Source organism: Toxorhynchites rutilus, chromosome 3 (assembly GCF_029784135.1).
Source record: "Toxorhynchites rutilus septentrionalis strain SRP chromosome 3, ASM2978413v1, whole genome shotgun sequence".
In the NCBI taxonomy this organism is placed as follows: Eukaryota; Metazoa; Arthropoda; class Insecta; order Diptera; family Culicidae; genus Toxorhynchites; species Toxorhynchites rutilus.
This window is the reverse complement of record NC_073746.1, coordinates 303,869,665-303,883,207: the sequence shown is the minus strand read 5'-3', so window position 1 is coordinate 303,883,207 and position 13,543 is coordinate 303,869,665. Positions and strand designations below refer to the sequence as shown.

The 13,543-nt window shown below is 42.7% G+C and overlaps 1 protein-coding gene across 1 annotated transcript; it reads left to right on the top strand.

Annotated features, from left to right (window-relative positions):
* On the top strand, positions 1-9,296 carry LOC129779862 (uncharacterized). The gene is made up of 2 exons (XM_055787605.1): positions 1-582; positions 7,774-9,296. The coding sequence occupies exons 1-2, from the start codon at positions 4-6 to the stop codon at positions 8,533-8,535; spliced, it is 1,341 nt and encodes a 446-aa protein (XP_055643580.1). The 5' UTR covers positions 1-3; the 3' UTR covers positions 8,536-9,296.
* The last annotated feature ends 4,247 nt before the right edge of the window (positions 9,297-13,543 follow it).

Below are 13,543 nucleotides of genomic sequence, written 5' to 3'. Positions count from 1 at the left end.
GTGATGAGATCACCGATTTTGAACCAATATCAGGTACCAAAATCCAACAACAGCAAAACCGCGGACGAGCAGCCAAGCCTGCATGTGAGAACTAAGCTGAGCGAAGCCATGAAGGCAAGTGAAGAACTCTACGAATACATCAAACCTCGTAGTAATGTTCATGCGGTGATAAGAACTCTTACCGTAAAAATAAGATCCGCGCTTGCGATAGCTGAACGTGAACAGCAGACCTGGCGGGCAAGAGCAGAAAAAGCGGAGAATGCTCTGAAAGAAGCTGTGCAGAGTAAGGCAAAGGAAGTGATCTTGACACCGACGGTAGACTCTACCCCACTAACCGCAAAGAGGAGAAGACAAACTCCAGAAGAAAAGAAGGAGACGAAAAAACACAAAGATGGCAGTGAAGGTGCTAGGGGTGAAAATAAGCAAAACAATGAAGATCCGAACGGGTGGCATATAGTCGAAAGGAAGAAAAAAGAAAACAAAAAGAAAGGAAAAACTAAGCCTAAGATGGAGAGGCAGAAACCAGAAGCTCTTATTGTGAGCGCAGCGGGGGTTGCGACCTATGCCGAGATCCTGCGGAAGGTGAAAGAAGATCCGTCCTTACAGAATCTTGGGGAAAACGTGGCCAGGATAAGACGAACACAGAATGGAGAAATGTTGTTTGAATTGAAGAAGAACCCAACGATTAAAAGTTCGACATATAGAGAGCTAGTCGAAAAATCTCTGGGAGAAACGGCGAAAGTTAGGGCTCTTTCCCAAGAGATAGCGATCGAATGTAGAAATCTGGATGAGATCACAACAGACGACGAGCTGAGAGAAGCCCTGAACGAACAGTTCGAACTTAGCGATGTCTCCTTAACAATTCGACTGAGGAAAGCATTTGGAGGTACACAAACAGCAGTGATAAAACTGCCAAGAATCGCAGCAAGAAAACTGCTAGAGACTGGCAAGATAAAAGTTGGATGGACGGTGTGCCCTCTAAGGGCTATTCAGCAAATGATGAGATGCTTTAAATGCATGGACTTTGGCCACCAATCTAGAAACTGCAATGGACCTGATAGATCGGACTCTTGCTTAAGATGCGGTAATAAGGGGCACTTAGCGAAAATGTGTACTAAGCCTCCAAGATGCATGCTCTGTACGACGGAGGTAGATAATGATCACGTCACCGGATGCTCTAGATGCCCCTTCTTTAATAGAGCGCTGGCAGCAACAAGTAAATGGAGGTAACACAAATAAATCTCAACCACTGCGACACGGCACAACAATTGCTATGGCAAGCCGCATATGAAATCAAATGCGATGTGGCGATCATAGCAGAGCCGTATCAGGTACCCCCAGACAACGGAAATTGGGTAACCGATAAAGCTAAAATAGCCGCAATTACGACGTTGGGAAAATACCCCTTCCAGGAAGTTGTATCCAGTGAATATGAAGGGTTCGTGATTGTCAAAATTAACGACATCTTTGTATGCAGCTGCTATGCACCCCCGAGATGGACGGTTGAGCAGTTCGACCAGATGCTCCACAATATAACGGAAGAGCTCATCGGACGGCATCCCATAGTCATCGACGGGGACTTCAACGCCTGGGCAGTAGAGTGGGGGAGCAGATTTACCAATGCGAGGGGGTTTAGTCTGCTCGAAGGACTGTCAAAGCTGAATATAAGACTAGTTAATGAGGGCTCTACTAGCACTTTTCGCAGGGATGGGAGAGAGTCAATTATTGATGTAACCTTCTGCAGCCCGTCGTTAGCATCGAACATAAACTGGAGAGTGTGCGAGGATTATACCAACAGTGATCACCAAGCGATTCGCTACACCGTCAGTACTCAGTCGCCATTAACAAGGAGAGGGACGAGAACAAAGTGTAAGAAGTGGAAGCTGAAGGAGTTTGACAAGAACCTCTTCATCGAAGCACTCCAGGTGGATCGAACAACTTCTACTTTAAATGCAGTCGAACTGACAGAGGTTGTAACGAGAGCATGTGACGTCACCATGATGCGGAAATCAACGCCAAAAAACGATCGCCGTCCAGTATATTGGTGGAACGAGACAATTAACACACTGCGGATAAGCTGTCTCCGAGCCAGACGGGGAATGCAAAGGGCTAGGATTGACACCGAAAGAACAGAGTGCAGGGAAGTGTTCAGAGCGGCGAGAGCCGCGCTCAAGAGCGAAATAAGAATCAGCAGAAAGAACTGCTTCAAAGAACTGTGCCGCGACGTTGATGCGAATCCTTGGGGCAATGCCTATAGAGTGGTGATGTCAAAACTTAAAGGTCCCTCGACGCCCCAAGAGACCTGCCCGGACAAGCTGAACAGTATTATTGAAGGGCTTTTCCCGCAGCATGATCCTATGAGCTGGCCACCTACACCATACGACCATAACGAAGATTCTGTCGAGAAAGGTACTACAGAGGAGCTGATAGCGGCAGTTAAAAAATTAAAAATTAAAAAAGCGCCAGGCCCAGACGGAATCCCCAACGTGGCTGTCAAAGCTGCGGTTCAAGCGTACCCGGATATATTTAGGGCAACGCTGCAGAAATGCCTCGATGATGGATACTTTCCGGATACCTGGAAAAGACAAAGACTGGTACTGCTACCAAAACCAGGGAAACCTCCAGGGAAAGATCATTCTCAACAGATTGATGAAGTGCACAGAACGTGAAGGTGAATACGGACTCTCTAAAATGCAGTTTGGGTTCCGGAAAAAAAGATCGACAATGGATGCTATCATGTCAGTAACCGAGACAGCCGGCAAAGCATTGAAGCAAAAAAGACGCGGAAATCGTTATTGTGCCGTAATCACGATCGATGTGAAAAACGCATTCAACAGTGCCAGTTGGGAAGCTATCGCGATAGCGCTACATAGGTTACTAGTCCCGGACTACGTATGTAAAATTCTGAAAAGCTACTTCCAGAACCGAGTCTTAGTTTATGATACAGTGACAGGGCAGAAATCGTATAAAATTACAGCGGGGGTTCCACAAGGCTCCATTCTGGGCCCAACACTGTGGAACGCGATGTACGATGGTGTGTTGTTGTTGAAGCTTCCCAGGGGCGTACAAATCACTGGTTTTGCTGATGATGTTTTATTGACGGTGATCGGAGAATCCCGAGAAGAAGTCGAAATGTTGGGTACAGAGGCAATCAAAACCGTTGAAGAATGGATGAACGACTCTAAACTGCAGATAGCACACCAGAAAACCGAGATGGTGTTGGTCAGCAACTGCAAAGTTGTGGAGCAAGCGAAAATCACCGTTGGGGAACACAGTATCTGTTCCAAACGGGAACTGAAGTACCTGGGTGTTATCCTTGACGATCGACTCAATTTCAAGAGCCACGTGAGATATGCATGTGAGAAAGCAGCAAAGGTCGCAACAGGGATGGCTAAAATTATGCCGAACAACGCAAGGTCATGTAGTAGCAAGAGGCGCCTTCTGGCCAGCGTATCCACATCGATACTCCGTTACGGTGGTCCGGTCTGGATGGCAGCGCTCGAAGTAAGACAAAATCGGACGCTGCTAAACAGAACGCTCAGAGTAATGGCGATGAGAGTATCGAGTGCATATCGAACGATATCTGCAGAAGCGGTATGCGTGATAGCGGGAATGATTCCCATCGACATTATCCTGGTTGAAGACAGCGTACGCTACGAGGAAAAAACAACGGACGTGCAAAATAACAGAGAACTGCGAAAAAGATCACGACTAGAGTCAATACGGAAGTGGCAACAGGTGTGGAACAACACACCTAACGGTCGATGGACCCACCGACTAATTCCGAATATCACGAAGTGGATTGGGCGCAAGCATGGAGAAGTAAATTTCCACTTGACCCAATTTCTGTCTGGTCATGGATGTTTTAGGCGGTACTTGAACAGGTTCGGACACGCGAACTCACCATCCTGTCCTGAGTGTGGTCAAGTAGAAGAAACAGCGGAACACGTGGTCTTCGAATGTCCTCGATTTGTCCAGCAGAGAAGAGAGTTGATCGCTGCATGCGGACTCAATTTGAATGCCGATAACATCGTACACGAAATGTGTAAAAGCGAGAACTCGTGGAACGCAGTGAATTGTGTCATAGTCACAATAATGACGGAACTCCAACGAAAATGGAGAGCAGACCAAAGAATGAGCGTAGGAAACACAGAGCAATGAGTGCATAAGCACAGCCTCCTCCCGAAGTAATACCAAACGGTGGTTCCGGGAGAGAAACGGCATGAAGAAGGAGGTGGTTTTTGGTGAGTAGGAATCTCACACTATCCGGTCAACATGGCGACTGGGTGTCTATGCAAGATTTCCACCTTCTACAAAAAAAAAAAAAAAAAAAAAAACAAACATACAAACATACAAACATACAAACATACAAACATACAAACATACAAACATACAAACATACAAACATACAAACATACAAACATACAAACATACAAACATACAAACATACAAACATACAAACATACAAACATACAAACATACAAACATACAAACATACAAACATACAAACATACAAACATACAAACATACAAACATACAAACATACAAACATACAAACATACAAACATACAAACATACAAACATACAAACATACAAACATACAAACATACAAACATACAAACATACAAACATACAAACATACAAACATACAAACATACAAACATACAAACATACAAACATACAAACATACAAACATACAAACATACAAACATACAAACAGATTACAGGGCAAGCTAAATAAAACCGTTTAAAAACATATGAAAGGTGGAAGATATGACCTCATTGTTGACGTAGGACTACGATTTTTTTTCATTCACTTGCATAACACTTAGAATATTATTTTGGGATGAAACTTATCCAAATTAACTCTTTAGTACAAACATTTTATGCACAGAATTACCCTCGAACGAAAATTGGCCGATTACATATCTCGAGTCTACTAGTGCACATGAAGCATGAACCGAGCCCCGAAGTCGTCCGTTTGAAGTGAGCGCAAAAAACAGGAAGTGGGTTATATCTATGGTATAACCGCAAGGGTGACGTAGGACTATCGTTGATTTAGAGATCATTTGTTTGAAGTTGAATCTGAATTCATTCTGAATGAATGAATATTGGGGACTTCGAAAACGAGAGTGTTACGTTGGATGCACAAGGTTGTATCCAATATTGGATACGGAAATATTCTACTGATGGGGAAGAATAATCTTCAGAAGCTATTCTGTTAATTGCAATTGATTGAAAAATCACAAAACCAAATGTATTTGGTCACAGTGTTACATGGATAGAAAACATTCAAATAAACTCTTTCACATGAATGTATTTTTAAATTCCCAGAGGAACTGGCAGATTATTTTCCGGATCATTCTCGATGCTGAATGGCATCCAAACGGAAAGAATTCCGCGCGTGTATGTGTGTGTGTGTAGCGGCTGCTTCGAGATCTTCCCGGGGAACAGTTTGTGGCATCACTCTCCTCCTGATGGGTTCCCTTCTGGCCTAAGGTGCACAAACAGGCTCTTGGTGACACCGTTCTTTCGCGCTTTCATGATAAACGAAGAGCTTCACCACAACAGCGACAACATGCTCCAATCGCTGTTCAATTAGAACTGAGTGGATTTCCGAGCGTCGCTCGCTTATATACCGATTGGTGATTTCAATAGCCTGTTTTGAAATCAATTTTAAGACTATTGAAACAAGTTTTTGGATCAGAAAGTAACAAGTATAGAACGCGTAGACATTTTATCTATCGAATGAAGTGTTTATCATACCATTTCGTTCAGTTGTTTAGGAGCTATTAACGCTCAATCTCGGTCTCCGGCGTAACGCTTTCGTTTTCGAAACTTTGATTTTACACCCCGGTATAGAAATGAAAGACGTAGTCCTACGTCAAAACTAGGGGTGGGTTGGCGAACGCATGGTGAACGTAGGACTACCGTTGGCGTAACAATTATTTGTTTGAAGTTGTATCTAAATCAATCCTCAACAAATGGATGAATAAATATTTTCATTTTCGCTTGGATGGAATGATAGACGTTGATAAACTATTATTATTTTCGTAATAGTATGGATATACTCAAGCCATAATGTTAGATTTGTGATCCTGTTGATGAAGTTTTGGGAGCATGATGATGATAATTCGTGATGAAAACTCTTACAATTACTTTTCCATAAAATGAGAACAGTGGGCCGGAAAATGGCAGATTTTTTGGAATAAATCAAAAAAATGAATTTTAATCACGTTCACTCTAGACTCGGCGAGCTTGCTGTGTCCCTAAACATGATTGTAACATGATGGTACATGGATTGAATACGATTGCCTCACGGGAAACACCTATTCTATTGCACAAATGTGTGCGAATTCATATCCATTCTCCATGCATCATACCTCAACCACAGTCTAATCGCGACTGAAATGGAATTTATTGGAGGTACCTATATTTATAATTTTTCAATAGTATTTCTTCGAAGCAGTTTTTCGTTTTATTAACGCTCAAAATATTGTTCCTCCGATGTATCGCTCTCGTTTTTGAAACTTTGAACTTACAATGAAAGATGTAGTGCTATGTCAGAAATCCCATCGATATACAAAACACCCACAAACGTTCAAACAAATACACACATAAACACACACACACACACACACAAACAGTCAAAAGCTTAAAGCTCGTTGCCTTCAAAATGAGAATTTGAAAATTTTAAAGAATGGCTAAAAGATACTGCCTGAAGCTAACATGACCAGAAAGGAACTGTATAAAAAAACTACAACGTCATGCTGTTCACTCATATCAAAAGTATCGGTATAAGTCTGTACGCCCATCTATCGTTTGAATAATAAATTATTTATTATTTATTTTTGTTACAAGTTATAAATTATTTATTTTTGTTACAAGTTACCTCAGAAGTACAATTCAATAAGTGCGTACTTTTGCCCCCACTATGGGGGCGCACAAACGCATACAAACATACAAACATACAAACATACAAACATACAAACATACAAACATACAAACATACAAACATACAAACATACAAACATACAAACATACAAACATACAAACATACAAACATACAAACATACAAACATACAAACATACAAACATACAAACATACAAACATACAAACATACAAACATACAAACATACAAACATACAAACATACAAACATACAAACATACAAACATACAAACATACAAACATACAAACATACAAACATACAAACATACAAACATACAAACATACAATACAATCGAAAATCGTTCGATCGAGAGCGAACAAGAAGACGTAAACATCTTCGCAAGAAGGGGACAGGTGATGAGATCACCGATTTTGAACCAATATCAGGTACCAAAATCCAACAACAGCAAAACCGCGGACGAGCAGCCAAGCCTGCATGTGAGAACTAAGCTGAGCGAAGCCATGAAGGCAAGTGAAGAACTCTACGAATACATCAAACCTCGTAGTAATGTTCATGCGGTGATAAGAACTCTTACCGTAAAAATAAGATCCGCGCTTGCGATAGCTGAACGTGAACAGCAGACCTGGCGGGCAAGAGCAGAAAAAGCGGAGAATGCTCTGAAAGAAGCTGTGCAGAGTAAGGCAAAGGAAGTGATCTTGACACCGACGGTAGACTCTACCCCACTAACCGCAAAGAGGAGAAGACAAACTCCAGAAGAAAAGAAGGAGACGAAAAAACACAAAGATGGCAGTGAAGGTGCTAGGGGTGAAAATAAGCAAAACAATGAAGATCCGAACGGGTGGCATATAGTCGAAAGGAAGAAAAAAGAAAACAAAAAGAAAGGAAAAACTAAGCCTAAGATGGAGAGGCAGAAACCAGAAGCTCTTATTGTGAGCGCAGCGGGGGTTGCGACCTATGCCGAGATCCTGCGGAAGGTGAAAGAAGATCCGTCCTTACAGAATCTTGGGGAAAACGTGGCCAGGATAAGACGAACACAGAATGGAGAAATGTTGTTTGAATTGAAGAAGAACCCAACGATTAAAAGTTCGACATATAGAGAGCTAGTCGAAAAATCTCTGGGAGAAACGGCGAAAGTTAGGGCTCTTTCCCAAGAGATAGCGATCGAATGTAGAAATCTGGATGAGATCACAACAGACGACGAGCTGAGAGAAGCCCTGAACGAACAGTTCGAACTTAGCGATGTCTCCTTAACAATTCGACTGAGGAAAGCATTTGGAGGTACACAAACAGCAGTGATAAAACTGCCAAGAATCGCAGCAAGAAAACTGCTAGAGACTGGCAAGATAAAAGTTGGATGGACGGTGTGCCCTCTAAGGGCTATTCAGCAAATGATGAGATGCTTTAAATGCATGGACTTTGGCCACCAATCTAGAAACTGCAATGGACCTGATAGATCGGACTCTTGCTTAAGATGCGGTAATAAGGGGCACTTAGCGAAAATGTGTACTAAGCCTCCAAGATGCATGCTCTGTACGACGGAGGTAGATAACGATCACGTCACCGGAGGCTCGAGATGCCCATTCTTTAAAAGAGCGCTGGCAGCAACAAGTAAATGGAGGTAACACAAATAAATCTCAACCACTGCGACACGGCACAACAATTGCTATGGCAAGCCGCATATGAAATCAAATGCGATGTGGCGATCATAGCAGAGCCGTATCAGGTACCCCCAGACAACGGAAATTGGGTAACCGATAAAGCTAAAATAGCCGCAATTACGACGTTGGGAAAATACCCCTTCCAGGAAGTTGTATCCAGTGAATATGAAGGGTTCGTGATTGTCAAAATTAACGACATCTTTGTATGCAGCTGCTATGCACCCCCGAGATGGACGATTGAGCAGTTCGACCAGATGCTCCACAATATAACGGAAGAGCTCATCGGACGGCATCCCATAGTCATCGACGGGGACTTCAACGCCTGGGCAGTAGAGTGGGGGAGCAGATTTACCAATGCGAGGGGGTTTAGTCTGCTCGAAGGACTGTCAAAGCTGAATATAAGACTAGTTAATGAGGGCTCTACTAGCACTTTTCGCAGGGATGGGAGAGAGTCAATTATTGATGTAACCTTCTGCAGCCCGTCGTTAGCATCGAACATAAACTGGAGAGTGTGCGAGGATTATACCAACAGTGATCACCAAGCGATTCGCTACACCGTCAGTACTCAGTCGCCATTAACAAGGAGAGGGACGAGAACAAAGTGTAAGAAGTGGAAGCTGAAGGAGTTTGACAAGAACCTCTTCATCGAAGCACTCCAGGTGGATCGAACAACTTCTACTTTAAATGCAGTCGAACTGACAGAGGTTGTAACGAGAGCATGTGACGTCACCATGATGCGGAAATCAACGCCAAAAAACGATCGCCGTCCAGTATATTGGTGGAACGAGACAATTAACACACTGCGGATAAGCTGTCTCCGAGCCAGACGGGGAATGCAAAGGGCTAGGATTGACACCGAAAGAACAGAGTGCAGGGAAGTGTTCAGAGCGGCGAGAGCCGCGCTCAAGAGCGAAATAAGAATCAGCAGAAAGAACTGCTTCAAAGAACTGTGCCGCGACGTTGATGCGAATCCTTGGGGCAATGCCTATAGAGTGGTGATGTCAAAACTTAAAGGTCCCTCGACGCCCCAAGAGACCTGCCCGGACAAGCTGAACAGTATTATTGAAGGGCTTTTCCCGCAGCATGATCCTATGAGCTGGCCACCTACACCATACGACCATAACGAAGATTCTGTCGAGAAAGGTACTACAGAGGAGCTGATAGCGGCAGTTAAAAAATTAAAAATTAAAAAAGCGCCAGGCCCAGACGGAATCCCCAACGTGGCTGTCAAAGCTGCGGTTCAAGCGTACCCGGATATATTTAGGGCAACGCTGCAGAAATGCCTCGATGATGGATACTTTCCGGATACCTGGAAAAGACAAAGACTGGTACTGCTACCAAAACCAGGGAAACCTCCAGGGAAAGATCATTCTCAACAGATTGATGAAGTGCACAGAACGTGAAGGTGAATACGGACTCTCTAAAATGCAGTTTGGGTTCCGGAAAAAAAGATCGACAATGGATGCTATCATGTCAGTAACCGAGACAGCCGGCAAAGCATTGAAGCAAAAAAGACGCGGAAATAGTTATTGTGCCGTAATCACGATCGATGTGAAAAACGCATTCAACAGTGCCAGTTGGGAAGCTATCGCGATAGCGCTACATAGGTTACTAGTCCCGGACTACGTATGTAAAATTCTGAAAAGCTACTTCCAGAACCGAGTCTTAGTTTATGATACAGTGACAGGGCAGAAATCGTATAAAATTACAGCGGGGGTTCCACAAGGCTCCATTCTGGGCCCAACACTGTGGAACGCGATGTACGATGGTGTGTTGTTGTTGAAGCTTCCCAGGGGCGTACAAATCACTGGTTTTGCTGATGATGTTTTATTGACGGTGATCGGAGAATCCCGAGAAGAAGTCGAAATGTTGGGTACAGAGGCAATCAAAACCGTTGAAGAATGGATGAACGACTCTAAACTGCAGATAGCACACCAGAAAACCGAGATGGTGTTGGTCAGCAACTGCAAAGTTGTGGAGCAAGCGAAAATCACCGTTGGGGAACACAGTATCTGTTCCAAACGGGAACTGAAGTACCTGGGTGTTATCCTTGACGATCGACTCAATTTCAAGAGCCACGTGAGATATGCATGTGAGAAAGCAGCAAAGGTCGCAACAGGGATGGCTAAAATTATGCCGAACAACGCAGGGTCATGTAGTAGCAAGAGGCGCCTTCTGGCCAGCGTATCCACATCGATACTCCGTTACGGTGGTCCGGTCTGGATGGCAGCGCTCGAAGTAAGACAAAATCGGACGCTGCTAAACAGAACGCTCAGAGTAATGGCGATGAGAGTATCGAGTGCATATCGAACGATATCTGCAGAAGCGGTATGCGTGATAGCGGGAATGATTCCCATCGACATTATCCTGGTTGAAGACAGCGTACGCTACGAGGAAAAAACAACGGACGTGCAAAATAACAGAGAACTGCGAAAAAGATCACGACTAGAGTCAATACGGAAGTGGCAACAGGTGTGGAACAACACACCTAACGGTCGATGGACCCACCGACTAATTCCGAATATCACGAAGTGGATTGGGCGCAAGCATGGAGAAGTAAATTTCCACTTGACCCAATTTCTGTCTGGTCATGGATGTTTTAGGCGGTACTTGAACAGGTTCGGACACGCGAACTCACCATCCTGTCCTGAGTGTGGTCAAGTAGAAGAAACAGCGGAACACGTGGTCTTCGAATGTCCTCGATTTGTCCAGCAGAGAAGAGAGTTGATCGCTGCATGCGGACTCAATTTGAATGCCGATAACATCGTACACGAAATGTGTAAAAGCGAGAACTCGTGGAACGCAGTGAATTGTGTCATAGTCACAATAATGACGGAACTCCAACGAAAATGGAGAGCAGACCAAAGAATGAGCGTAGGAAACACAGAGCAATGAGTGCATAAGCACAGCCTCCTCCCGAAGTAATACCAAACGGTGGTTCCGGGAGAGAAACGGCATGAAGAAGGAGGTGGTTTTTGGTGAGTAGGAATCTCACACTATCCGGTCAACATGGCGACTGGGTGTCTATGCAAGATTTCCACCTTCTACAAAAAAAAAAAAAAAAAAAAAAACAAACATACAAACATACAAACATACAAACATACAAACATACAAACATACAAACATACAAACATACAAACATACAAACATACAAACATACAAACATACAAACATACAAACATACAAACATACAAACATACAAACATACAAACATACAAACATACAAACATACAAACATACAAACATACAAACATACAAACATACAAACATACAAACATACAAACATACAAACATACAAACATACAAACATACAAACATACAAACATACAAACATACAAACATACAAACATACAAACATACAAACATACAAACAGATTACAGGGCAAGCTAAATAAAACCGTTTAAAAACATATGAAAGGTGGAAGATATGACCTCATTGTTGACGTAGGACTACGATTTTTTTTCATTCACTTGCATAACACTTAGAATATTATTTTGGGATGAAACTTATCCAAATTAACTCTTTAGTACAAACATTTTATGCACAGAATTACCCTCGAACGAAAATTGGCCGATTACATATCTCGAGTCTACTAGTGCACATGAAGCATGAACCGAGCCCCGAAGTCGTCCGTTTGAAGTGAGCGCAAAAAACAGGAAGTGGGTTATATCTATGGTATAACCGCAAGGGTGACGTAGGACTATCGTTGATTTAGAGATCATTTGTTTGAAGTTGAATCTGAATTCATTCTGAATGAATGAATATTGGGGACTTCGAAAACGAGAGTGTTACGTTGGATGCACAAGGTTGTATCCAATATTGGATACGGAAATATTCTACTGATGGGGAAGAATAATCTTCAGAAGCTATTCTGTTAATTGCAATTGATTGAAAAATCACAAAACCAAATGTATTTGGTCACAGTGTTACATGGATAGAAAACATTCAAATAAACTCTTTCACATGAATGTATTTTTAAATTCCCAGAGGAACTGGCAGATTATTTTCCGGATCATTCTCGATGCTGAATGGCATCCAAACGGAAAGAATTCCGCGCGTGTATGTGTGTGTGTGTAGCGGCTGCTTCGAGATCTTCCCGGGGAACAGTTTGTGGCATCACTCTCCTCCTGATGGGTTCCCTTCTGGCCTAAGGTGCACAAACAGGCTCTTGGTGACACCGTTCTTTCGCGCTTTCATGATAAACGAAGAGCTTCACCACAACAGCGACAACATGCTCCAATCGCTGTTCAATTAGAACTGAGTGGATTTCCGAGCGTCGCTCGCTTATATACCGATTGGTGATTTCAATAGCCTGTTTTGAAATCAATTTTAAGACTATTGAAACAAGTTTTTGGATCAGAAAGTAACAAGTATAGAACGCGTAGACATTTTATCTATCGAATGAAGTGTTTATCATACCATTTCGTTCAGTTGTTTAGGAGCTATTAACGCTCAATCTCGGTCTCCGGCGTAACGCTTTCGTTTTCGAAACTTTGATTTTACACCCCGGTATAGAAATGAAAGACGTAGTCCTACGTCAAAACTAGGGGTGGGTTGGCGAACGCATGGTGAACGTAGGACTACCGTTGGCGTAACAATTATTTGTTTGAAGTTGTATCTAAATCAATCCTCAACAAATGGATGAATAAATATTTTCATTTTCGCTTGGATAGAATGATAGACGTTGATAAACTATTATTATTTTCGTAATAGTATGGATATACTCAAGCCATAATGTTAGATTTGTGATCCTGTTGATGAAGTTTTGGGAGCATGATGATGATAATTCGTGATGAAAACTCTTACAATTACTTTTCCATAAAATGAGAACAGTGGGCCGGAAAATGGCAGATTTTTTGGAATAAATCAAAAAAATGAATTTTAATCACGTTCACTCTAGACTCGGCGAGCTTGCTGTGTCCCTAAACATGATTGTAACATGATGGTACATGGATTGAATACGATTGCCTC